The 27,992-nt window shown below is 36.7% G+C and overlaps 1 protein-coding gene across 4 annotated transcripts in view; it reads right to left on the bottom strand.

Annotated features, from left to right (window-relative positions):
* Positions 1-76: 76 nt before the first annotated feature.
* The window catches only part of CARS1 (cysteinyl-tRNA synthetase 1), a 33,914-nt gene continuing 5,998 nt past the window's right edge, over positions 77-27,992 (bottom strand). For 2 of the 4 annotated variants that reach the window (XM_054635122.2, XM_054635121.2), the window contains 21 exons: positions 25,896-25,987; positions 24,982-25,070; positions 24,602-24,698; positions 24,055-24,153; positions 22,955-23,104; positions 21,619-21,759; positions 20,814-20,902; positions 20,102-20,223; positions 18,843-18,955; positions 18,205-18,333; positions 17,860-17,989; positions 17,462-17,565; positions 16,357-16,454; positions 14,713-14,902; positions 14,113-14,181; positions 10,454-10,535; positions 6,529-6,609; positions 6,026-6,093; positions 4,614-4,673; positions 3,341-3,424; positions 650-2,174 (listed from right to left, as the gene is read on the bottom strand). In XM_054635122.2, coding sequence (XP_054491097.2) covers positions 2,040-2,174; positions 3,341-3,424; positions 4,614-4,673; positions 6,026-6,093; positions 6,529-6,609; positions 10,454-10,535; positions 14,113-14,181; positions 14,713-14,902; positions 16,357-16,454; positions 17,462-17,565; positions 17,860-17,989; positions 18,205-18,333; positions 18,843-18,955; positions 20,102-20,223; positions 20,814-20,902; positions 21,619-21,759; positions 22,955-23,104; positions 24,055-24,153; positions 24,602-24,698; positions 24,982-25,070; positions 25,896-25,987 — 2,222 coding nt within the window. In that variant the 3' untranslated portion in view covers positions 650-2,039. Of the gene's footprint in view, positions 330-649; positions 2,175-3,340; positions 3,425-4,613; positions 4,674-6,025; positions 6,094-6,528; positions 6,610-10,453; positions 10,536-14,112; positions 14,182-14,712; positions 14,903-16,356; positions 16,455-17,461; positions 17,566-17,859; positions 17,990-18,204; positions 18,334-18,842; positions 18,956-20,101; positions 20,224-20,813; positions 20,903-21,618; positions 21,760-22,954; positions 23,105-24,054; positions 24,154-24,601; positions 24,699-24,981; positions 25,071-25,895; positions 25,988-27,992 lie in introns of those variants that run through there. The other 2 variants (XR_013182727.1, XR_013182728.1) reach the window with 2 other exon arrangements.

The raw sequence follows: 27,992 nt of genomic DNA, 5'->3' as shown, positions 1-27,992 counted from the left end.
TTCTTTTATATTGATATAATAATGGAATTGGATTAGGTTCTACTAAAAACATAGGAGGAAGAGAAAAAACAAAATCTGGGGGCACAAGCCAGGATTTTATCATGGAGATGTCATAAACTACAGCCCAGGACAGCCATGGATCCAACAGCATTTTCTCCACAGTTAAATACTAACTCACTTTAAGTAAGTGCTAACTCAGATCACTGAAAACAATTTCTGTATTTAAATTCCTGGCACTATTTGACATTAAGCTGCAACTTCAGAAGTGGCATAGGCATGTCCCATCCTTTCAAAAATGTCCTGAGTGCACAGCATCTTCAGGGAGCCTGCTGGGAAGAAAAGGATGAGCTGATAAGGCCAAAGGGAGTTGGGATCTAAAATGCTGCAAAAAATGTAATTGAACCTTTCCTCTTCCCATACCACAGGATGGAGAAGTTGCCCTAATGGCCATGGATGGCTGCTTAAAGTATCATTGTGCAGTTTAAACATGCATTTATACAATTGATTAAAAATTAGCAGAATAATAAAATATTGAATGCAAAATTAATTAAATTAGCAAGCTAAAGGAAAAGCTCTGTAAATCACATTTCAAAAAGATGGTTGTGGAGTAGGGAGAATAGTTTCCCCACTACACAAAGTTCACATACAATTATTTCACAACAGATTTTATTTTCTGCACACAAGATGCATCTTCTTTACTGACCTTAACATTATGTATGTTTTTAAAGGCAAATACACACAAATTAGAAAAAACCCCTACTAGATCTTTCTGTTACTCCAAATAATGAGTTCATTTCTCAGAAGGAGGAATATAAATATAAAAATATCAAGGAAAAGCAAAGATGTTTTAAGTCTTAATTATGAAAAGGAACATAGCCTGATCACTGTAGCATGAACTACAGTTGAGAAAGGAGTTGAGAAAACAGAGGTGTCACAGCATGACTTTCTGCAAGTCACCTTGAGAATACTGAATGAATATAGTTCTGCAAATCAGACACTTAGCTGTTCCATGCAGCTGTGAAGTAGGTGAGATATTTTTTAGGATTTCATGAACTTTAGTTGATTTAGTAGCTTCTGCCAGTGAAATGCATTGTTAGGCAATGAAGAACTCTCCCTGCAGTATAGTGTGACCATACTACATCAGAAAGGCTTTTATCTCAGGGTTAAATCATCATGTTAAAAATATCGGTCTTGACTACAGGGCAATGTCTAGCTGTATTCCCCAATTGCAAATCAATCCACAAACTGTGTATCAGTAGGAAACCCTCTGTTAATTCCCCATGGCTCTGAACTGGTAATTAGGTGCTGAGTACTTAGGGTAATCAGGTACTTTGGCAGGGCTCCTGTTTCCTTGAAGGGATAGCTCCAAGAACACACCACCCCTGCCATCAGCCCTTCATGTCTCTCCCACCTGTTTGTTCAGTGCAGGTGCATTGCCTTGTACTTACCCACTTGACTGAAATTGCAGGTTGATGATCTGTTCCCTTTTTCAACAAAGGGACTGTTAACTTCTACTATGCAAAGTGTTCTGGGTATACTTATGAGTGTTTTTAATAACAGCAGCTAGAATAAGTATCATAGTGGAACTACCCACTTTTCCTGCTTATGTAAAGATACTAAAGTCATCTGGAAAGTACTGTTCTTACTGCAGGGCAAATTACTCAGCTCCCTTTTAGCAATACATTTTTCTGACTGTAACATGGGGTATTAGATAGAGATCAGTATGGAGGACAAATTAACCAAAGTCTGAACAGCTAGAATGAACAAGAATCCTTATGTGGATTTGCTGACTGAGCAGCACCTTCACAAACTGAACTGGCAACCACATTTGCTATCATTGAGAAGAAACTTCTTACATGTTGGCTTTTTTTTAATGATGGACTTTTATTACATTTCCAGATGACATTATTAACCCACGTAAACAGGAATTTGACTTTGCACATAATAGAAAGTGTAAACAGAAATTTAAGCAGCAGTATATGCTCACTTCTTCAATGGGAACCCAGCACTCGCCTTCTACATAAAAAGTCCTGTTGTTTTCAATTTGCACTTCCATTCTGAACCATTTGTAGATACTCCTTGTGTAGCTTTTCTTGGGTTTCATAAAGTTTCTTTAGCTTCTTAATTTGTCCTTTGCTAAGTTCTTTGCCTTCTGTATCATGGGTGGGAAATCCCTGAAATATATTTAAAAAAAAAGAGTATTTAAGATAAGTTCTTGGACTGCTTTTGTTCTCTATGGAATCATGTTTTAATAAGATAGGGAGATAATGTCATAATGACAGGCTGTCAGGAAGGGGTGTATCTTGGCTAATTTTAGTCACCTAGAAGTTTGACAGCTAACTTTGACTATTTCTGAATGTTCCTTTCCTAGCAAAACAAGAGGCATAAGGGTGTATTTATCTTCTGTCCAGAACCACGTAAGGGAAGCTTACACCACTAACTTCTAGATGGTTTTAGTTAAGAGAATAATGACTAATTCCTGAACAGATGGTTAAAATAATCTTTTAATCATACTAGCAGATTGAATTCAAGGCTTAAAGCAAAAGCAGTAAGATATTTATATTCTTGATGGAGAAAGATTGATCAGCATTTTTATGGACATTCTCCTTAGCTTGCAGGGGTATTTTCCAGTATTTATCCTCTCCGTTCTGACTTGTCCCCGGGACTTGAATTTGTATAGGTGAAAGAGAGAGGCAGAAGCAGGATCAATGACCCAAAGTAGAAGTGAAGAAACAGTGAAGAAACAGTGCTTTATGTAGGTGAAGGGAAGAGGCAGAAGCAGGATCAATGACCCAAAGTAGAAGTGAAGAAACAGTACTTTATGTTTTCCAAGTAACCCTTTTATCTCCAAGGGGAGCAATCAAGAGCAAAGTTATGCATACAGTTCCTTCAGAGACCCTTTGCCAGGAGAGGTGGGCACAAGGGAATAGGGAACACAGGACCTCTCAAAAAACATCAGTTCTGGAAGAGTTGGGGAGCTTGTACTTGCAAATGAATACCCTGCCTTGCACCAGAATAATGAGTCTGTGAATGAACATCATGCACATTCCTACCCACAATATGTATTGTGCTTTGCAGTAAGGGGAGCCAAAGGAAATGTACAATGAATGTACAAAGGAACGTAGAAGGAAAATACCCTTGAAATGATGGCTAACAGAGACCTTGCTCCTCAGTGCACAATTAAATTCATATATCACCTTTTCCTTCTCTCCTTCCCTCCTCTTGCTGCATTAATAGCACTGCCCTGGAGGTTTGGAACAAGATTGCTACAAACATATACAAATAAGCAAGCACAACTGGGGGAGGAAAATCCCTCCCTATATGAAGAGAAGTCTCTTACATTTTCATCAAACATGGAATATTTGTCAAGTTCCAATTTAAACATTTCATGTGGTGGAATCTTCATTTTTTCCAGTTTTGCTGCCTGTAACATAAAACATGCATTAACATCACAGTTAATTACTGACAACCTGTCACATATGTAAAAGGAAAAGTACATTATAATTTCAAAATCAAGGAGCATTCAATTCATAATTGTTTATTATGTGAAAAGAAACTTGGAGTGAGGAATAACTCAGTAGGTCTTAGCTGTGCTTGTCTGAGGGAAAAAACTGTTTTAAACCTGTAGAGAACCACTTTATAAAACAGATACATTGCAGAGACTCAAAATAATTTGCTTATAAACTCCAAAAACTACATCTGAGTCTTGCTAACTTGGTTCTTCAGTCAACACAAAGTGAATAGCTACTATCATAAAACATATTCAGGAATTAACTCAGTGCAAAGGGGAACCACCTTTATCAAGTTTCTTGCTGACAAGCTAAGGTTTTAATGCAGGTCACAGAAGAATCAGATGCAGTAACTGCACTGAAAACAAACTGAACTCTCCCTTGTCTGTAAACAAGCACATCTCAGAATCTTTTCCATGTAATTTTTGCCCTATGCAAGGGAATCACCTTTTTTAAAAAATGAAAAAAGGTACTTGGAATTTGTGGCTGATAAATGCTATTTATCTTGTTTTATTTTTGTATGTGGTGCTGTCTAAAAGTTTTCTTCCTCTTATAACACAGGAATATATTTCCTGTACTGTTAAAGTCATCAGCATGGCAAACAATATTTTTTCTTATGAGTTCATCTCCTCTGTCTAATACCCATCCAAAGCCCAAAATCTTTGAGCTATGTAAATTTCAATCACAGAGATAAAACATTTCTCTGCACAATCATAAGGAATAGGGGATTTCTTATAGAGAAAAAGAAAAAAAAAAGGAGAAAACTAAACCCTTTCACATATACCTATGATATTAGAATCAAATAATAAATGAGATACTACTTTGTCAATTGAGTAATACTGTTTATAGACTGAAATTAAGTGCTACAAGTTCTTCTGTAGTAAGTTTTTTCAGGCTTTGGTTGTGTTTTCAAAAATGGCTTCTCTATCAGAATTGAAATTCCAAGCCTGAACTGCAAGCCAAAGGCATTCTGAGCAGGAAATTGTAAACAAAAAAAAAGAAATGGAGACCTGGTTAAGGCTGGGCAGAGAGCCTGTGTTCTAATGGTCTTTCCTGCACGTGACTACTGCTGCCTACACTTTCCCTCAAAATGAGGTTACTTACTTCCTGCTGTTGTTTTTTCCTGGCTGCTTCTTCTTTCTTCCTTTTTTTCTCTTCTTCTATCTGTGAGAGGCAGAGTTGGTGAGTAAAAGGTAATGCACTATTCCATTTGGTTGTTTTCTACAAACCTGAGCCAGCTCCCCTGGATATCTAATTACAGACAGAACTAGCAGCATGACCTGCAGCAAACCCAGCATGCCTTATAATTAGGATTGTCTGATACTTCCCACTGTATGACTTTGATTTCATTTGCTTTTATTCACAGTTAAACCAGTTCTAACTGTTCAGAATGCATTTTGCATGCAAAATGGATACCTGTAATAGAATACCTTAAATAAATTGTCCTATCATTTGAGGGGGAAAACTGTTTTGCAAATGACTTTTTAAAAAGACTGTATTTCAATGATATTTTAAGCTCTTGCCTCAAATTGTGAAGATATCACAGTTCCTCAAGCAGCAGTTGTATCACTTGATGTTCCTAGGGAAACAACTATCCAAATTTAGCCAACTTGCTAAAAATCCCATCTTGCACTTGCCTGGGAGAGACCTGTCAGTTCTCTAAGTGTTCTGCCAGAACTGAACATAATGCTGTTGCCAAGGAAAAGGGACTCTGGCTGCAGCTCCTACCCAGCAGCATTAAACAAACTGCCTTCAAATGTCACTCTAATGAAAACATCTGGAATTGACTAAAATTACTTCTCCCTTTTCTAAAAAACATCAACGTGGAAGGAGAAATGTTAGAAAGTCTTTCAAAGATTTCTAGTCATGATAGAATTTTATTATTTGGTAAAATTGAAGATGGACATATGAAGTGTTACTTTTAAATATTACAAAGTCAAATATTAATACTAGGAAGTGCCAAAAGCAGGGGGTCTGTACAAACTTTGTGCATGTGAATTCAAAATTCAAGCTTTACAGAGTAACATGAATTCTTGCCCCCACATCCTGAATATCTCACTATTCCATACTATATTAATTAAGATTTAGCCAGTACATTTTTCCCTCACATATCAGATGAATACAGACTAGTTCTATGGAAAATGTTGACTTCATTTGTACAAACAAAAGAAGTCTGAATTAGCTTCTCATTGGAATTGTTCTTCCAGAGAGAAAAGACAGTTTGAATGCAATACTGAACACCCCTTAGTTATATGATGACCCTAAAAAGCAATAAAATAAAAAATCTTTGAGGTATTCACTAGGTCCCATAAAAAGTTTTCAAGAAGCTGTTTCCAAAAAAGAAGCTGTTTCTTTTTTTCAACACACTTAATTTTTTTGTATCAATTCTCTTATGTCATCTTCCTTGTTGCTAGTTTGCTATGATTTTTCTTATGAATTATCAAAGAAATGTAAAAATATCCATAGTTCACACATTAGTTTAAATATTAAAAACATGGGATGCTTAAAATAATTACCTTTTTCTTTTCTTCTCTTTCTTTCAATAATGTGTCCTTATCCACTAATTTAACCACGGTTGGAAGTCCTAAAGAAGCAAAAGAGATGGATTAATTTCTTGATTAATCAAAGATAAATGTATTCACCCTGTGATAACTGTTTTATTTTTGCATGCTAAATGCAAATACAACTCAGTGGCTACTCAAAAGTGACTAAGAAATTAGGTGTTATACAAAAAGGTGAAAAATATTACAATGTATTTTTTTTATTCTGTACATGTATTACAATATACAGTTCCATAATATATATTCATATATATACATGCCCCATTATATATGATACATATTAGGTGCCATTATATATAGTACATATGAAATATATATATATATGATGCACATATGATACACTCTAGCTCTGCAATACTTGAGTTCACTGATTTAGTCTGAATTTTTTTCTCACTTCTTAGGAAAACATCAGGATTATAAAAACAGCTCCTACAAAGTTTCAAGAGATAACTGGGTACCTTCATGATCTTCAAATCGAACTCCAAGTTCAGGCAGGATGTCATCCCGAAGAGCATCACTCAACTGCAGCACTTCAGTTACTACAGAGCATGAAAAATACTTTTAGTGAAGTAAGATTTGGCCAAAGTAGTTTTGTACAGCTAAATAGTTACTTCAGTGCAATTAAGAAATTGCCACTCTCACAAAGAGAGAGAAATGTCTTTTCTTTTAAAGTGATAACTAAGTCCTGCCTTATTTTAGCCACATAAAGAAGCAGCATGTTTCTTTGCAGGAACTTGAAAATCATAATTGTCTTCCAAGATACCCTCACTGTTCCTGAAGGGGAACAGAAAGAAAATCCAAGGCAAATCAGAAATGATGCAACAATTCTGCCAGGGTATGGTGGAAGGGTGTATGACTCAGGAAGATCCTAATGGTTACTATAGGATGTGCAATAAGAAAGGTTAAAAACCTAATTTTAGAAAATCACAAATTAACATATTCTGTGCTAAATCTAACACTGCCCTTTGAAGGACTATGATTTTGTTGATTTGTCAGAGGAACTGTAATCCCAACACCCTCTTTTTATTTCAAGCAATCTTTTTACATCAGAACAAATAATTTTGGTTTGGCTTTCTGCATGGTGACCAGGACATCATGGCTAATATTTTTTTTCCCCTTGCAAACTTACCAAAGAGCCTTTGATGACAGCAAAGAGTTAAGAACTTAGGATTTAGCTGAAATATATGCTATCTTAAGGGGAAAACCAATCTTCATTCAAGACAATTTTTTGGATAAGAAATTTTATCAGTTGAGAGGCAGTAGAATAGTTGAGAGGGCCTAAATTCATCAGAGACTCAGTATGCTGCTCTTGTGAATTCAGCATTTTTCATAGGCAGTCTGATATTTGGGAGGAGCACTCAGCAAGTATAACATGACAGATACTTTGGTTAGATGTGCTTATAATGAACAGGCATTCTCCCTTTCAGCAATTCTTAGCTGGTTAAACCCAAGAAGTACTCAGGGTCTCAAAGTTATTATTTTAGGCAGTGGAAGCTTCCATCCAGGCAGCTTCCTTAACAGTGCACATTCTGGTAGATACAAGTACCATCCCTGAGCCTTCACCTCTTCCACAGCTCTCAGAGAGCTGCAAGTGAACAGCACTGACTATCCTAAAACCATGAGAAGGAACACCCTGTTTCAGTGCATGGCTGTGTTCTGTGGCTCTCTTTGCACAGGAAACCACTGCAGTGGACAGAACCTCTTCTGTCTCCTGTAAACGGAGTCGTTGTTTCTCCTGATCCACAGCAGTGACACACAGTGAACCACAGTCATGGTTGATGCAAGTCTAAATCAGCCATTAGGATAAACCAGGGATCAGATTCCCTCACTGGCTGTTGATACTAAAAGGTGTTGGCTCTATCAAGACTGTATCAGAAACACTGCTTATTCACCAGAACAGCATCTGCACAGTTACAGATGATCACTTATCTAAAATCATGAACAACTGAAAGCTGAAGAAGAAGAAATCCATCAAGGAGAAATGTATAATGAAACATATTATTTTTGAGAGGACACATGCTCTGATCAATCCTGTCGTGCAGAGGAGTCAGCACCACACTTCTTAAGGCTGAGATGTGCCTGTTCTTTGCATGTGGCACCTCCAGAGCAAATATGTTTAGGATTGGGTAGGGGGTTGTTTGTGGGCTGTCTCAGGACATAAGGAGGCTCTCACTGAGGACAGTGACCAGGAAACCAGTGGGACAATGCCTTATCACCAGCACCCACCAACACCCCAGCAGGTGGACATTCCTTGGGCCTGTGACTATTCCCCAGACCTCTTCACATTTTCTGTGAATTTCAAGCCAAAGAGCATCAGATGTGAAACAGATGCTGAGATGTTGCGAATCAGAACACTGTGATGGGAAGGAAAAAGAGGAGCTTGAAAAACATCTAGAGAATGCTGTATAAAAAGACTGGCAGCAAAAGACAAGAGCAGGCAATGCTACAATGAGAGAGTTTGTCCCAGTTCTGGTCAACTCCTGACATATTTGGAAGAGGGCAGAAGGTGCAGAGGGCACTATGAGAATTATTAAGTCCATATTTGAATGCTACCCATTCTGGATGATGGTAACATTTTTACAGAGTACATGTAATTTGATTATTACTAAAAACCATAGCTTTAAAAATGGCTATTCTGTGAAAGTTTTGTAGATACATTTTGAAAGTACATGTGTGTGGATGGGAAAATTTGTAATAGAGGTTTACAGAGCCATATACTTTTTACTTAACATCTGAGAATACTTAAAGCAATACTGATTGTTTTAAATAATATCTAACACAAACCTGCCAGCAACAGGCTATGATGAGGAAACTCCCTATGCCTACAGCCATGCAGAGGCAATATCCCCAGCCACTAATGAGAACAACTTTTACAGTAATTTAATGCTTCCTGCAAGCAAGAATTTAATGGGTAAAGGGAAAGAAATCTGTAGTATGTCAGTGCAGGTCCTGCCAACCACCATTCATCTTCCATATATCAAGTAGTTTAAAAGAAAGGTGCCTCCCTGGTCAAATTGCAGAGTGCTCCATACCCCAACCAAGTAGCCACTAGATCCAGTTTGATTCTCACTGTCCAGTGTGTTTCAGGCAAAAAATCACTGCCTTTCAAGCAGGAAATTCAAGTGCCAGTTAGCACTTGAGCCAAGTGAGTTCTAAAAATGATCCCTCTGATATTTAAACCTTACCACTGCTAAAAGCAATGATCAATTTAGCTCAACCATAATAAAGCAAGGGAAAAAAAAGCTTCATATAAAGAAGTATGTTAAATACCAAAAGACTAAAGCTCACATTTTTGGCTGAGGATATACACACAAACCTCTTGAATTAATTCAAGTTACAGAAAATATTTACTATTGGAACTTATTACTAAGCCTGTTTCTCACCATCAATTAGGCCTATAAGAGTTTGACAATAATAACAGAGTAGTTACATTAGCAAATACAGTTTTGTGCTTTTAATGTAAACTTATCAGCTTTGGAAGAACTCCGAACAGTAGCAGAATGAGAGTCCAGAGTCTTTTCCAGCTGAATAGGTTACCAGACACCATAAGTAATTTTATGTTTCTGTGTAATATATGGGTTACTTGTATGTTTTTTGTATAAAAAACATGCCCTGTTTTGCCTTCAAGTACAAATCCCAGTGTCAAAGTTTTAAGAAAACAAGAACCAAACACATGTTGAAGACATGCAAAATTCCACAGGGAATAGCAGAAAATAGTAAGAGCTCCTCCATTAGGAGATATCAGTAAAATCAAAGAATGCTTAATGGAACAACCTTTTTAACACTCTATAGTTCTGCTGCCAACACACACAGCATGATCAAAGCTTTTCAGAGGGATTAAAAAAGGCACCTGAAACTTCTAGCAAACTCCCAGATGAATTCTCCAGAGAGAGCACTCAATTACCATCAGGGGAGCTACAATTCCAACTATTCTAACAAATAGTGAACATCTTGGGCAATTTAAATGCAGACACTATTATTGTGTAGCAATCTACATTTTTAAGAAAATGCAAGCTCCCCAGGGAAGAGATCATGGGTACTTTCATACCTAGAAAGAAGGGAGCACCCTAACCTAGAAAAACAGCAGCTATACCTCATCATTCCAGAACTTTTAGATTCTTCAGGATATGAAAATTAGTTTAGCAGCCTAAAAAGATTCCCAAATTAAAGAGACAGGCAGCAGAGACATAAAAATTCAAAGCAGCCCTGATTTAAAGATGCCTCACTTTTATTCTCTAAGCAAGGAGAGACTATCAGCTGCCTCACACCCACACCTCCAGCCTCTCCCCCAGTTTGGTTCCTATGCCCTCCAAGTCTCATGTGCAGGAAAAACTACAGGAAAGTACAAAAAAGTCTCATGTACAGGAAAAAGTGAACTCTCACCTTTCTTCTCTCTGGCGATTTGTCGCACTCCTTCTCTGAACTCAGAAAGAACTTGGAGGTATGGCATCACTGTAGACTCAATCTGCAGGATCATTATTTCCACAGTTAGCTAATCATCATTTAGATATAAAACATGTCCCTACTCACTTCATATTTATGTGCTGTTGGATGGAATCTCACCCTCAGGACAGATCTGTATCAATAAAAATTGTCATTGCTCTATTGATGTCAAAGGATAGATGAAAATTTGCATTAGCTGTCAATTTTACTTTTGTGCAGATAAAATCAGCTTGTCAAGTTCAGCCTCTCCATTCCTTTTTCACCTCCTTTCAGTTAGATCCATCACTTCCACAGGGTTATGCCACAATCCAGCTAACTATAATGCAGTGCAGGGATAAAGACAGCCCTCAGATGAATTTGCTCCTTCATGTATTATGTTGTCTTAGGCCCAGCTGTTTATCAGATAATAATACTATGTCAAACAGATATTAGGACTAATTTTCATTAGAACCCATATCTGTTCCTGAGATTTTAGCTTAGACAGTACAATTCTCTATATTCCTCATACAACTCCCTCTCCCACAAAAAGTGGGGAAAGATTACTGTTGAATTATTTCAGGTGTAAGTAAACACTAGGCACAAAATCTCAGAGAAAAGGTCCTGTGAGTCTGGTTTCAATGGCAATGAATAGCAGCAGCAAGCAGTTAGCAAACAGCAACAAAAACAACTACAGATCAGCTACAAAAACAACTACAGATCAGCGTCTGTCAACACTTCTTTGGAATCCCAGGAGGAAAAGTCAGGCCCTTGGGGAAAAGCCTAAATTAAAAGTTAAATTACTTTGGAGGGTGGGGGAGAGAAAAAAAATGGCCAACTTTTGTCTCCTCTACAATTTCCACACGTCTTTCCTGTCTGTTTAATCTCCATGACAAATTTCTGTGCAATTAAGGGGCAAGATAGTCTGTCATGATGTAAAACTGCCCCTATGAAAAGAACCAAGGAGTTCTGTTACAACTTTTCATAAATGTGAACACTGCAATTAGCTTCATAATCAGATCCAGTGGTGACAAGTCTGGCCCAAGGAACAGACTGGAAAGTGAGGAACAGTCACATCTCCACTCCCCCACCGCACTGGAAATACCTCTTCATGGAAAGAAAGTGGTATGGGGAAAGCAGACACTGTCATTATTTTATCAGTCATTTCAAGATGAAAGATTTTTATTTCCACAATAACTAACCTGAGAGAAATGCTGAATTCACTTGGAAAATGATATTATGGAACTGACTTCAAATCTGACTTCAAATCTCTTATGTCTTTCTGACTTCAAATCTCTTATATCCCCTTTTCAAGTAAATTACTGACCCATGGAAATTAAGCTAGTTTTTCTTTCAGCACTTTTGAATTGGATTATGCCTTTTTTGGAGATATTGACTCAATTGGTTCTTTCATCTCTAATTTAAACAAGGGAATAACTGGCCTGACCCACAGCCTTCTGTAATTAATGAGAAGTTTTTGAACTTTGGAGGTTTACCTCCTTTAATTTTTGCTAAGATAAATAAGAATTTGCATTGAAGACTGAAAGACAGTATAATATTTAATGAAACAGCCAAAATATTTGTGATATTATGCATTTTTATATTGTAATACTTAACACTAGTAATGATATGGGTGATAAAAACAAAAGCTTCTTCAGTGTAAGAATTGTTAGCACAAGATTCTTCTGACAACTCTGCTAACAAATGTGGAATGTGTAAAACTTTCTGAAGAAAGGATGTTCTTTAATGTTTGTTTTTTGTATCCTTTCAAGCCTAATCAACAAGAAGGGATCCCTGAAACAGACAGCAGCTAACAAGCAAGCTCTAAGTGATGCTCAGGCATCAGAAAAACAAACTACTTGTTGGCAGAATTGCCTTGTTAAGGTTTAGGGCTGGACACCCTACAATGATCTCAGACCTTAGGGGAGGTTAACAAAACTTGGGCAGAAGGATGGACCACTGATAGTGGACACAAAGAATGCCACAAAGAATTTACAGGCCACAAGGACACTTGGCAGAACTCCCAAGATAAGGAAGAAACTCATAAAGCCAAGTCAGCAACTGTGCTGAATCAGCCCCCACTGGGTAAAAGGTAATTTCAAACACCAACTCAGGGACCAACAACTCAAAAGAACAGAAAGACTGACCATGCAGACTAATTAGCATGGAAAGCAAGAAAATTATTAACCAAGAGAGGATAGAATACAAATTAATAGGAGAATTACATAACTTGTAGCCACTGAACACAAGTTGCTTTGTTTGCTAAAATGCTTAAATAGTAAAAAGTTTTAATAGTTGGTGTGCTTGATTTGTGGAATACCACTGAGCACCCAGGCTTGCACAACTCTGAAACAAATAATCAATGCTGCTCTTGAGGGTGTAATTACTGGCTTGTTGCACATGGGTAACAAATCCAATTTTTGTGGACAACATCTGTTAGCACAGGATTTTTTTTTCCGCACAAGATTCCTCTCATTCTACTGCCCTTGGCAGTGCTATTTTAAGAGTGAAAGGACTTAGCCTCAAGCTATCAGCAATCTTTCCATAAAGCATATCTATTGGAAACACTGCCTGAAGTGTTAAATACAAATTTAATTTTCATTTTCCCTAAAAAGGTAAGTGTTTAAGTTCTACCTTTCTTCTGGAATTCAAAAAAATTCTGAGCTAAATTTAAAAATCATTATTGATGGGCTTTGTAGGCAATTCAGAACATCTTCCTTATTATATTATTAATGGAAATTTCCACAGCACACAAATATAAGTATTTACATTGGCAATTATGGGATGAGTGTTCATTCCCATTCTTCCAACCACAAACAAGCTTGCCAATTCCTTTGATGAATAAGAAGTTAAGCCTTTTTTTTACACCAGAAATGTTTCATTTACTCCTCCTAAGGAGGAACAGAAATGTGCATGGTCACATCTTTAATGCAGAAAAATACATGAAAAACAGCACAGATGTGTCCACAAGAGATTTTTGGCATGAACCAAGTGTGGATAGCTTTCACATGGAGTTATTTCTCCTGCCTGCACCAGAAACGTTCCAGGTATTCCAGAGCCCACCAGTACTTTCATCAGGTACCCCTCAGGTATTTCCAGAAAAATTCTGCACCGAGAACTGCTGGGTGACTAAAGCAAAACAGTCTTTGAAAGCCACATAAAAACTGTGGCTGCAAATGAGATCAGAAGAAAAGATTGAAATGTGGATAAAACTCCAGCTGCCTCCAGGCTGGTTTCTGGTGTACCACAAAGAAGTTTAATCAGTATAATTACATTTTTGAAACTACTTAGCATACAAATACTTGTAATGAATCTTTAGACTGTAGCATGTGCTGCCTGTAGTTCATATGTGGTCTAGGAAACAGACTCATCATTCAGGAGACAAGATAATTCTTCTTCTGGTTGCTATACAATTTGTCTGTCATTAAATCAAACAAACCTATAAAAACCCCAGCTCTTGTAAAAGAAAAATCCTGCTTCCTAAGCCAATTAATTACATCAGATTCAAAAGCTAAAAGCAAAAAGAATGCAATTCAGCTACATATCAGTAATGTCATCACTTTAACCTAAGCTCTCGAAGGATACAGAGTAATTTTGTTTAGTGTATTTTGTCCTTCACTTACATTTATGTTTTGACTAGTCCCTCCAACAGGAAAACCAATTGCATCATCGCTTTCTATGGCACCAAAAATCTGGTAAAGGAAAAAGAAGATTGTACACATCAATTCACAGGTATGTGAAAACTAAGCAAAATCACATATACTAGGCATTCAAATAGATCTCATTTAACCCAGAATTCACAACTCTGTTAAGATGATGTTCTGATTTGCAATTGATACATACAAATTGATGCTCTGATGATGATCTGTAATTGATACATACATACACCATACAAAGCATTGGCTTTCAGATTTAGCTTTAAAGATGTCAGATTTGTCATTCTGACTTCATATTTTTTCTACTATCTAATTTCTCTTGAACGTATTAGGGGCTCCCCACTATTCAAAAAAACATTAGCTGAAAACATAATGCAATATGGAGAACTCAGAATTGTTCCTGCTGCAGCACACACTGCAGCTTGGGTTGTTTTGGCCAGGGGATGTGTGGAAGATCTCTAGTTTCCTGTAAGATTTAAACAAAGACTGTACAGATCCCTCCATACTTGAAAATACAAGTTGTAACTGCACAGTGCAATAGCAACATGACTCCTTGCTGTTACATACCTTTAGCATTTGAGTGAGATAGGAGCTGATGTTTTCTAAAAGAAGCCTGTTTGGCATCTGCCTGGAGGATTTCTTTGCAGCAATATAGGAGTTACTCTGGCTGACTAAGGAGCGCATTTCTTCTAAAACCAAGCGGGTGTCAACATTGTCACACAGTGCTTCATGAATTGCTGCTTTCTTCTCGTAAAAACTGAGACAAAAAAGATTCTTTGTGACTACTCATGCCAAAAACCCTGCAATGTACTCTGAAGAGTCTCTGTTAGGAGAGCAAGGGGACTGAAAAGTAAGATAACTTTTTGCTGGTTGTAGTTTATATTTGAAAGAAAAACAGATGAGCAAGAAAAAAGGCATTATCATGATGCTGCTGTTTTACTGCTATAGACAAAGGCAGGCAGCAGAATCTAATTGGCAACAACTGTCCAAACAAACTATCAAACAATTTTTCAGCAACTGGCCTTTTCATGGAAATTTTTTTAAGCAGTATAAAATGCTTATTTAGTATCTTCTTTTTATTACTTTTTTTTTTCACAGTATTGCTCTCCTATCCCTGTGTACCAGCCAGGTTCTCTGTTTAGTATCTTTGCAGGAAGGAGCATCAATTTGGAAGTTAACTTAACACAAAGTAAATTGTTAGGAAAATATTATAAGTAGATAAAAGGAATAAATTCATGCAAACCTTTGTCATGTTAGTAGGTATAATAAATAATACAACGTATTAAGTACCATTTCATGACACAAAGGTTTTATGGTTTCAAACAATGTACTTTTTCCAAGAAAAAAGAAGTGGTAGAAGAAAGGAGACAAAACCAAGTATCTATGAAGCATATCTTCTATTACTCTCACTTCTTTATCCTTTCCTTTTGACTTCTCCATTACTTATTATCTCCCACCTTTTTAAATAAAGGGGTTATGTCCACCAACCTCAAGCTGAAGATTAAATTTTCAGAGTATATCACTACACAGAAATATCTGCACTTAATCCTTCAATAGTAACATTAGTGACCACAACAGTGAACTGAACTAGGAAACAATTTTAGCACTGCCATGTAAGATGCCTCTATTTTGAATTTCAGACAAAAAGGAATTCATTTAGGAAGCTGTCTGCATTACAAATAGTAATGGTAGTTTTGTTATAAAAGTCAAAAGACTGCAAAATTGGTATCACTGCCTCAACAACATATTTTCAAACACTGGCACTGATCTTCGATGGTTTAGGCAGATCATTTAACTTCTGTTTGTCACAGATAGCTTACTATACTTGGAAATATGTAAAATACTGTTTTTCCAGTATAATATTTCCAGTTTGTAGACACTGTGAATTACTGGTCACTTCTCAGAGAGAAGACAAGATTTCACATAGTGAAGAAAATGACAGCTATCTAACAAATAAGTTCTTTCCCTTCACAAACATGGCAATGAGGCATGCCAGTGTACTTAACATAAACAAAAGGGAAATTACAATTTAATCTATCCTTCATAAAGCTGTCCCAAGATTAAAATGATTGCTTGTGAAGAATTGGGATGTTAATTGGGAATGCTACAGACATAAATATCACTATACACATTGTAAATGATACTGTAAGGAAAAAAAGAATCAAAGATGAAGTGACACAATTCAGAGAAAAGTAGGAATGCTCCACTCACTTCTTGTTCAGCTCTACTTCTTGATTTTCCCATTTCTGAAACTGGCCTGTCACATCAGTGGGAGCTCGAAGAATATCCTTCACATTCAAAAAAAATTCCTGTAAAAGAAGGATATAGCTACACATAACCAATTACACATAACCAATACTTACTATGAAAGGGGTCATTATTTCTTAATGAGACTCCTAAACTTCATGGGTTCAACCCTGTTCCAGCCAGGATCTAATGATGTTTCTCAAGACAACAAAACCCAATAAAATCATTTTGCATAACTCTGTCATTCACAGTTGGACTGCAATTCATTTTTATCTCTTGCCCTGTTACTACATGATACCCTATGATATTCTAACACCAAGCTGCTCACACAAAAAATCTTTCAAAAATGGTTAGGCAACAGTTCTTATGGCAGATTTTAAAGTGTGTTGCTAGCAATGGAAGCTGAAGTATAAAATAGCTTTATAGCAAGGATCTGTTTTAAATGGGCATCCAGCTCAGTAAAAAGTCATTTTAACCTAATCTGTGGCCCAAACCAAACATTTGACATAAAAAGCAGAACAGCTTCAGCTGGAGAGACCAAGATCAACAATCTCAAACTGCTGTACAGTGCCCTTGTGGGAAATGTGAGTTTAAATTATGGCTCCAAATTAACCAGGGGCAGGAACTGTGCCTAACCTCTCACACACCTGCAAGGCATAGAGGCAAAGGCTCAATGTTTGTGGTGAGGAGGCAAAGTGGGAACAATATTCCTTCTTCCCCTTTGGCTACATTTGTGTAGAGTCTGAGCCGGTAGAAATGTTAGAGAGTGTCTGTTGGACTGAGCTCTATAAGCAACTGAGAAATTGATCTTGTGTGTAAGTGTCAAGCTCCTCAGAGATGTCAAAACTTGGAGAGGGCACACAGCTGCAGAGAAATGTAGCAGTCTGTGGGATTTACAGGACTTGAGAGTTTGATGGTATCTAAATAAGCACTGTGCCATTCCACCTGATGAATTCAGAAAGCAAACCCAGTCTGGGCACATGGCCTACATATCCCTTGGAGTTCTGTTCCTTGAAACACTCATGGCAACACAAAGATTAGAGAGCTGGAGAAGAAATTGAAAACTTACATTCATAAACTTCTCATACTGAATAGCTGACTCCATGGTATTACTTGAATAATCCAGTGTATCCTTCCAAGAGTGCATGAGGAAAGCCAGCCGTAACTGTCGTGCTAGTAGGAGGTTTAAAATAAACAAGGGAAGTTTTTATAAGCTGAAACACTTTCATGGACTCCAATACTGTAGTGGCTAAGAACATAATCTTTAAATTTCTTACTATCATTACATCTACCAAAAAAGCAAAACCACTATGATCCATGCTGATAAATACCAACAAGGATCAGAAGAACAAGGAAGCTGTTCCAAAGTTAGCAAAGAAGACACCTGAAGTTACCCTGAGTAAAAAAATTATCACAGTCACCACTCAAAGTACATCAAAAACATTCCCATTCCAAAATAATTTTTACCTGTGTGTTTCTTCAGTGCATCTTTTATGGTAATGAAATTCTTCAAAGATTTGGACATTTTACAGCCAGCAATTGTTAAGTGACCAGTATGCAGAAAATACCGAACCCAGTGATCGTTTTCGAAATATGCCTGCAGGAAAAGAACAAAACCCTAAGAAATGTTGAAAAAACACTGTTTACATATATATGAAGTAGAAAAACTTAGAGAATAAAATCCTGAAGAATCAAAACTCATGTTTATACAAAACACACATCAAGTTGAAAAAGCTGAATTAGGGATTTGTGTACGTTGCAGTCAAAGCAAAGCATGGTGTTCTATCTCTGCAGGAAGGTCAGTTCATTCACCTCAGACTGGGCCAGTTCATTGTCATGGTGAGGAAATCGGAGATCAAAGCCTCCTCCATGAATGTCCATCGACTCTCCTAGAACAGATCCACCCATGGCAGAACATTCAATGTGCCAACCTGGACGACCCTGTTAACAAAATGGCATTACTTGGTTAATAGTGACTGTCTTCCTCTCCTGCCCCGTCTCATTTCCTCATGTTGTTACCAAGAGTAAAAAAGATTCTCAATCTCAGCTTCACAAAAGGAAACTGATTTAAAGATCCAGCCTGGCAATCCAGCCTGTAATGTTCTGATTACCTTGCTTACTGTTCTTTTAAAAGCTACACTAATATCTTTGATCACAAGGGAAAAAGAAGGAAACAGAATTTACTGAAGATAAAGCTTGTCCATTAACAGAGGACAAACAACAAGTAACAGCCATGCTGAGACTGCATGCAAACTTCTGCTTAAAATGTATCAGACTTGATACATTTTAGATTTATTAAATAAATATTAACCACAGAATCTTAGGACTGAATACATAATCTCCACAATTTATACAGTGTTAATAATGAGGTGAGGCAAAAAAACTTGTGTAACTGTGCTACTTAAATAAGTGAAGAAAATCCAAATCCTGATTATAATGTCCTTCCTTACCTTTCCCCATGGAGAGTCCCATGAGGGCTCTCCTGGCTTGGAGGACTTCCATAAAGCAAAATCATTTGGAGAACGCTTCTCGCTTAAGCGATCAGCTGAGATGCTCAGGTCACCTTTCAAAGAGAAAATGTAAATTTTACACCAGCATTACTGATTTTTGGCATTGCTCTATCTCATATAAAGATAACCTTAAAAAAAACCCCAAAAACAAAACAACAAAACCCCAAAACATAAACCCCCAAATCACTGAACCCTCACAAATCCTCATTATCAACCTTGATAATCCTTTGGGGTTTTGGTCAATGTTTGGTTAATCAGCTGCACTGGTTTCTAAGTTTTGATGTGAGATTCATCTACATTCTCTCACCAGGCACAACTCCAATATTGCAGTTATAGAAAAAGAAATACAGAAGAAAAAAACCCATATTCAGAGACAAGTAAGACTGCAGATTCAATTCATTCCAAAGTTAGATAGATCTAAATTGAGACTATGATTGTCTTAATCTGCACTTACAATGCGATCATAGAATATTTCTTCCCTAATCTCAGCTGCTGCACAGAATTGTTGGTATTTGTTCAATAGCTACATTTACTCCTCTGTTACCTACTGCTCTATGAGTGTCCTAATTTCACCTGATAAGAGTGCTGTATTAAAACCTTTTGATATTCTTTTTATAGACTTTCTGCACGATTTGCTAAAACTATACAACTTTAGGAGCAGATAACCAATGAGTCCCATTTACTGAGCATTTTAAGTTAATCCTCTGCTATAGCTCTATTCAAAAAATCTATATTTGGATTTGGTTCAACACAACAAAGTTAAAGTAAGCTCTCAGTAGGAAAGAGGAACCCAAATATTTGTCATGAAATAACCCCAGCCTGTTATGGAAAACTTGTGCCTGGCATGTGGAAGATCCAGGTTCAAGTCTTTGCTCCTACTCTGAGCCAGACGAATGGGCAAATAACTGGGCTATGGCCAAATGACTGAGTTATTCCCAATTCTGACCAAAAAACCCCTCACAAACAAATAAAAAGCAACCCCAAACCATCCTAGGATTAATAACATTTCTTGGTATTTTCCAATTAAAAACTTTCAAGAAAGTACTGGCTCAAGCTACAAAACTTTGGAAAAGAAATTGTTAAAGGGAGTGCAGCAGGTAAATCATTAAGCTCTGACTGTGACTGATCCAAATGTCAGTGAAACCAATTGAAGAGACCAACACATCATCAGTTTCTTCAGCAACTGAGCAAATCTTTACCTTCACCCTCTTGAAGAGCTTTCTGATCACCTACAGCTTCAGGCACCAACTTAGCATAGGAGTGTTTTTCACTGGCATCAAACTTCATAGTATCAAAGTATACAGATCCATTAGACACATACCTGAAAAGTTAAAGATCATTATTTAGTGAACTTTCTATCACAACTTAACTGAATTTTATCCCTAAAACCACTCCCATGAGTTTTCTAGTAACCCCACTCACATTATGGTACTGCTCAGTATTGTAAATATGACTTAGGTGAGCCGATGTTTTAAGGCCTTACCATATGAAGGCTTTGGACAAATTTTTGGAAGTTTTAATAAAATTAATTGAAGAGAAAACAGCAGCTATTGTTAAGCTTTTGAGAGTATAAAGAAACAGTCACAAGAACTACAACTTTTTAAAATTTATGTTATTTGCAACTGATTTCTAACTGTCACATGTCAATTTTTGACAATTTTTGATGAAGACCAGCAATCAAACACAGTTCAAGTGAATGGGACTTTGACTTTATTTTAATGAACAAGGATTTCACCCTATAGTACATCATAAGAAGCACATCATGTAAAAATAATTTCTTTGAAAAGAAACCTGAAATTTCTTTATTTGATGAAGAACTGCTTCTGGCAAAGACTATACTGTTGCAGATGAAAACAGAGAAAACAGCTCACAGCTGAAAGCAATCATTTGGGCATCCAGTAGCAAACTTACCCATAACCATTATCCACAATCTTCTTCACAAAATCCACAATTTCTGGCACATATTCACTAACCCGTGTTAAAACATCTGGAGGTAAAACCTACAGATAAAAAGTAGAATTAAATATATATATATATATATATATATATGGAAATATGTACTAAACATATATGTTATGTATTGGTTACAATTTTGCTCAAAAGCAAGTGTTAATAAAATCTAACACTCCTATTTCAAGCTTTATGCTCTGAACCAATGTGCTGTGGCCACTTTTTCCTCATCCTTTAAGGGGATTCCAGCTCTTCTGACAGAAGAGGCAGCAAGTCCCTCTGATTTGCAGGTAAATAAATCAACCTTCACTGAACTACTGCCTGTGACACAGCATTTCATCTGTAACAGACAAATCTCTGCTTGATGGTTGCTATCACAATTTCTTAATGGCTGAAGACTCATAAGTAGACAGTCTAAATGCTGAGGTTGACAGGGATCTCTTGTGCAGCCAACAGATTCCAGCTCAAACTTTTTTGGACCAGTTTATGCTTATTTCCCCGTGTTACAGCAGGAAAATGTCAAGGAGAGCACACATCAAACCTGGTCACCAATTAAGTGATGTGCAACAACTACAACAGATTTAAGATTGTTGGGATGGAAACAGAGCAAGTGCTAATTTAACACCTATCTATTAATATTAAAGGAATTTATCAATAAGGTTGAAATATGAGATTCTTGAAAGCTAATAAGGAGCTAAATTGTCTTCTGGGTACTCTAAGGCATGGCACATAAATCTTTAGAAGAGAAAACAGTTCATTTACTTACGTTGAGTGCTTCCATATCTTTGTGAAATTCCCCTTCCCAGAATTTGGGGAGCTTTGAGAATATGGAATTGTCAGTCACCTGACTGCCAAATTTTGAGTCCAACCAGTCAGACAGCAAATCTTTGGCTTCTTCCAACAGTGTCTAGAAAACAATAATCATAAGAGCAACTGATCCAAGACTTGCTCTGCTTAAATTGTGCAGAAAGATCTCATTCTGAACCGAGACAGAAATAAGGAATAAGACATTTGCAATGAGACACTTAGTTGTGAATACAGAGTAATCCAGGTTTCTACCCTATTTTTATCATATTGCTCTTCATAGATATAGATGAAACAACCAGAGCAAGGAGATAAACTGGTATCTGTTTTGCTACTGATCACTTGAATAGGTATTGGAACTTATGCTGTAAACAGCAGATGGGACCTGAAGTTGTATTACATTTTCTGTTCCTCCACTGCTACTGGAAAATCTAACAGAAGCCTTACTGTGCAGACTGCTAAAAAGTGCCTGAAAGACTAATTTGGACATCAGCAAAGATATATTTTAGTGTTATATTAAAGGATTTCTATTTCTGACACTAGGATATAACACAGAAGGTATGATTGCTTAGATTTTGGGGTTTTTAAAAATTCCATTAGATCAGTATAGACTTTTATAAAAGCACTTGATATTAGAATAGCTGGGTTTTTTTAAAAAAACCCCATAATTTAGAGGCAGGGTCTTCTCAAGAAGGGAGCACTTAACCATGGGTACCCCACAGTATTTATCACAAATAATCTGAAAGCAAGAGAAGATGAAAATGGAAATAATTTACAAAAAGACAACAACTACTAAAAATAGTTGTACTGACTGACTTGATTACTGGAGATAACCAATAAAGTCAACATGAATATTTGTCATTAAATGTAATTGTTTTTAATAAAAATAATCCTGAGCACAACTTTGGGGGAGGTATTTTCCTCTCTGATCAGAGACAGAAACACTTGTGTGGAAAACTGCCACCACTACTGGAACATCAGAAATGTATATAAACCTATAAGGAAATTAATTAATCAAGAAAAAAAAGTCAAAGAGAAAGTCTAAGTACATACAAGAGCAAAAATTAAAAAAAAAAGTTATCGATAAAAACAGCATCCAAAAACTCTGTAGTTGAACTGAAGAATCAAATTTCCTTATTGAATGCAGAGTACTAAAAAGTTCTCAGTCCCAAAATTTCTCTTTTTATGAATTAAAGGTTCCATACTGTCTCAGGGAATTACTACAAGCTCCATATTATTTTTAAACCTCTTAACAATTATAAACCAAATATAAAATATAAAAAGGAACTCAAACTTACCTCATGACATCTGTTGATCTCTTCAGCAGGGAGCTTTGCTTGGAGAGCTTCTTGTAGAGGGTCAAAAGCAGACTTCACTGCATTTTGAATTCTTTCCAACATTTGCTTCTTATCTGGGTCTGTTGTTTCATTTAGTTTAACTGAAAAGAGCTACAATTAAAAAAAAATAAATTAGAAAGCCAGCTGCAGTACAGCAGCACCATGGTCCATACACAGAATATTATCTTAGCCACATTGTACCTTGCTAGTGATGAATAAGACATTATGCCATAGAAAAAGCTTTGACATCAACTACTGAAATATGAAATATGCTCCTCATCAGAAATAATGGTGCAATCACAAGACTTTAGTTTGCATCCAAGTTCATTTTTTCAGAAAGACTTCATAAATCACTACATCATCATAATTACTGCTGTTTTCATTTTCTCTGCAGCTGATCACCTTAATTGCACAGCTGATTACCACGAATTTGAAAAGGACAAGCTTTAATGTGAAACAGGGAGAGATTAAATGCAATGTTTAGGCAGTATGTCAGGCAAAGATAGTTGGGCAAAATTTCCAAGCTTCCTATTTCCAGCCCTGTATTCAATTCATTAGAATGATAATCTCTTTCTGATTTGTAGTTCTAAAAATTACCAGAGAATCACCTTCCCTCACCTTCAGTCCTGAATACACAATTTATTAAATCCTTAAATCTTCCCAGCCTTTTCCTTCCAAGGTCATCAATGGTACAAAGGAGAAACCTCCCAAGCTTTAAAAGATTATGGACAGACCACTGTTCAAAAGCTCTTTTAAAGGATTATTTTAAAAGTTTGAATGTGAACACACAAACATCTAAATGCTGTTTGAGCAATACATGCACTCACAAATAAGTGCTAAGATCACAGAAATCAAGAATGCCTTTTAAAGAATTTGTCAATTCTAAAACAATGTAAAAAGCAAAGTGATGTGCAGTTCAAGTAACATTTCTAACATGTGCAGTACCAGAACTAAAAGAAGCAGAAAGTTTAAGGAGGCAGCAAAGTCTGAAGCATTCTCTAGATGCTTTCCTACATTATTGAGTGATTACCTAAAACACAAGCAGAGATTACCACACCCACCTCTGAGGCAGTCCTAACATCTTCAAGCAGCTGATCTGGTGTTGATTTGCTCTCTCTATATCGTTCAAAAAGGTGATTTTGTCTTGCTCTCTTGATGATCTACAGATCAGAAACATTAAAATATTTCTGTGAAGTGACACATAGTTATACAAAGTGCAGATAAAATCTATTATGTACAAAAGGCATTTCCCTATAAATTTAACAATCTACAAGAATAATGTGCAATAATACAAATCAAACACACCATACACACTTAATGGACTACCCAGCAGAGTCAATTAATTACCTCATCAGGCAAAGAAAATAAATTATCTCTTTAAAATACTGAGTTTTCATTATTTGTGACAGCATTCGTTATTATACAACACTCGAGAGTTTGCTACCACAGGAGTGCTACAAAACTGAGAAAATCAATGCTTTTGTGCACAAAATGTATGTCTCAGTTAATAAGTGTAAGATTTATCTTGGCTTATCAAGTGGCAGTTACATGTGACTGATTTCCATTCTAAAAGCTGAGCATTTTAGATTGCAATTAAAAAAACCTTACCTTGTCATCAATATCTGTAATATTCATACAATAGAAAACATCATATTTAAAATAATCCCTCAAGATTCTTCTCAGGATATCAAATGAGATGTAGGACCTAAAACCAAAAAAATACAGGGGTGTTTTTAGTAAACACCTGTATCTATTCTGTGCACAAACCATTCTAACCTCAATCAATAGCTGTGCAGCAGTTTTACTTTACCCCCATCTATTAGAAAGTTTTTAATCCCACAATGATAAAATATTATAAGGTGCTTTTAATCTTAAATTGGAAGCATTAATAGTAAAACACTCATCTGAATAATACCTTCTTCTAATAATCTTTTGCTTCCACTAGGCACTATAGGTTACCACCTATATCAAAGTAAGGAATGCAGTACCTGGCATGTCCCATGTGAGAAGCATCATAAACTGTTGGACCACAGCAATACCACAAGACCTTTTTTCCATTCTGAGGCTGAAATACTTCCTTAATTGAAAGGGAAGGTACAATGGTCAGAAGAAATTGAAGACATGACCTCAGGCCAGTAACACCCCATTTGGAGATGAGAACATGAAAATATGGATTATAATTACAAAAATAAAATAGTTATTCCATTCCCAACTTTACCATAACTAAAGATCAGCACTAGCTTAATCCTGTGAGAGAGATAATGGGGTGTGGCTGCTTATGTTCTATGCATTCTAATCAACCAAGATATCAGGTTACAACAATTTGGACTGAGCAGAGCACTATTCAAACTGTTTGTAAAAGTTTTCTTTTGCAGTGAAAAAGGTTATACCCTATAATCAGTTCACAGATACTTGAATACTACATCCCATGTAAAATTAATATTCTTAATATTTCCTCTTTCCCAAAGGACTTTCAAACAAGACCACAAGAAGTTTTACACTTTTTATATTGCAACTATATAATTGGTGAGACTTTTCTTAGACAGACAACATCTGAATAAAGAAACTGTGATTTTATTCTGCTCACACTGCCCACACTTATGTTTATTACAGCTGAATGCCTGGCTACTTTGTATCACAACTTGAAACTGGGAGCTGAATATTATGCAATATGCACAAAGAGACACACACTTGTAGTGTATATATATTAATGTAAACAGTATTACACTTGCCCAGCTAATGCAATTGATTGGCACAGAGTTCCTGGCCTGTGCTTGTTAACATTCTACAAAATACAGCCCAGAGACCAGCTATTGACAGGGCAAACACTTCAGAAACAGGATTTGATGACTGCTCTGTTTGTGTTTCTAGGGAAATCCCCACTTCCCTTTCATTTACTCACCTTACTTCGAGTCAGGCTGTTGTAGAGGCAGAGCCTGGAATGTTTTGTCCCTTCAGGGGGAGACCAGGGAGGCTGCACACGTTTGCCTTTACCTAGGAGAAAAGGTAGTTTAAAGAAAGCTTAAAAGACACTTTCCACAAACAGAGTTGCAATATAAAATTTTCTCCTTATCACATCATTATTTCAGAAGGAAAACACCCCACATCTAAATGGAGAAAAGAGCTTCAATCCTAGTAATGCAGCTACTTCTGTTAGAGCCTCCTACAAAGCCACCAAAACCAAAGTAAATTACTGGAATCTAGTTTATTTTCTACTCTCTAAAATAATTGCCATTCCTATTAGTTTTTGATCCAAGTAGCAGTGAGGAAGAGGGTACAAAAGCAAGAGCATGCAATTCAGGTAAAGTATTACTATGAGTTTTGAAATTTAATGAATCATTAATGAAATGTTATGGCAGTCCTGGGCTATTTGCAACACCACTGATTTTACTGTGATGGCACATCACAGATCTCACACAGAATTTTCAAAATATCTCCAGAGTCCAGAGGTGGTCTCTAGAGCCAATATTGACAGAGTATGTGCACTCAGGGTGAGAGGGAGAGCCGACAGAAAGGCTTAGAAAGAACCCCAGCCTTTTATCATGCATTGTTGCTAAGTACACAAGGCATTTCTGAACACACTCATTTACCACAAATATGCTCCAGTTCAGCAAGAGGCTACACTTTGCCATGAAAGAGAGTAGATAAAACCCAGGGTAATATTAGTGACAATATTCTTGAATTTGTTTTCTCCTAAATTTGTAAGAAGCAACATAGCTGTTAAACTCATGGGGTTTTTTCAAAGAGAAGTATGGGCATGTGATTTGTCAGAGTTGCAGTTTGCTGTGTACTGGGTGCTTACAGCTGTAATGATGTTAAACCAATTATCATATTAACTAGGCATGAAAGCAAACCAAGAAATTCAAAAATACAGCAAGTTTGCCAGCTTAATACACACAGCACTATGTTTAGGAATTCTTATGGTATGCATTTTAGCTGCAAGTAAAATATTATACAAACTATTTGTTTTGATAACAAAATTGCCTTTCTTATCCTGTGTCTCAGAGTGCTCTTCATTAACTCTGTTTCTCTCAAAGCTTCATATGCATATTTTGGCTGAAAACCTTCAAGTAATGTAAATATTCATAGTATAAAAAACGTAATCTCTTCATCTTTCTTTTTTGAGTAACTGCCCAAATAAGAAAAAAATATGTTAAGTGTAGTACCCTGTCTCACTTCATGGGACTTCATTTAACTTCCATGCTATGAATCCATGGAATTATGTGTCCATTCTAAACATTTCATTGCAGGAGGTACTCCTGAAGAGAACACCCCGAGTTCAAGAGCAGCCTCTCCATAACACAGGTCATACACCAAGGTATGGATTTGTTTACTCTTTGATTTACAAAGATTACTCTGGCATGCTTAATTGTGGCCAACGCTTCCCTCAGGGAAAGAAGCCTGTGTGGGTAAGCCTAATAAAAGATAAATCTGTAAAGCTTTCTTCAGTTACAACCACATGAACATAAGGAAAAACCCAGATACTGCACCCCACATTTCTCAGCTTGTGAGTTAGGTGTCACATTTTACCCACTATACAGATGCCAAGGGCAAAGTAAAAGGTTGGTAAAATATTGGTTAGTTTGGTCAAATGCACCTCTGCCAGCCTAAAGCCTTTCCTCTGGTGGAACTAAAGTTCATTTGCTCTAATCCACCATGGAGTTTTCAGCCACACCAAAAAAAACAACAATGAAGTATTCATGGTCTAAGAAGCATGGCAGATTTGTGTGTTATTTTCATGGTGAACACTGCAGAACACCATTCCAGGATTCCTGAAACACATCATGAAGATATAACCCTTCAGAAAGAGAGATTTAACAGTAAAGATTTCATGGTCAGGAAAATGGAAACCTTTTCTGTTTCTGCTCCACCCTGATCCATGGAAGTCTACAGACAATCTGCAGTTAGTGGACAAATCTGCTATCAGAGCCAGGGGTGCAGCTGAGATCCCTTCTCTGCTGCAAGGAAATAATAACCAGCACAAACACTTGCAGGCACA

This window comes from Agelaius phoeniceus, chromosome 6 (genome assembly GCF_051311805.1).
Source record: "Agelaius phoeniceus isolate bAgePho1 chromosome 6, bAgePho1.hap1, whole genome shotgun sequence".
Classification (NCBI taxonomy): Eukaryota; Metazoa; Chordata; class Aves; order Passeriformes; family Icteridae; genus Agelaius; species Agelaius phoeniceus.
The sequence above is the reverse complement of the archived record's forward strand: the minus strand, read 5'-3'. Positions and strand labels throughout refer to the sequence as shown.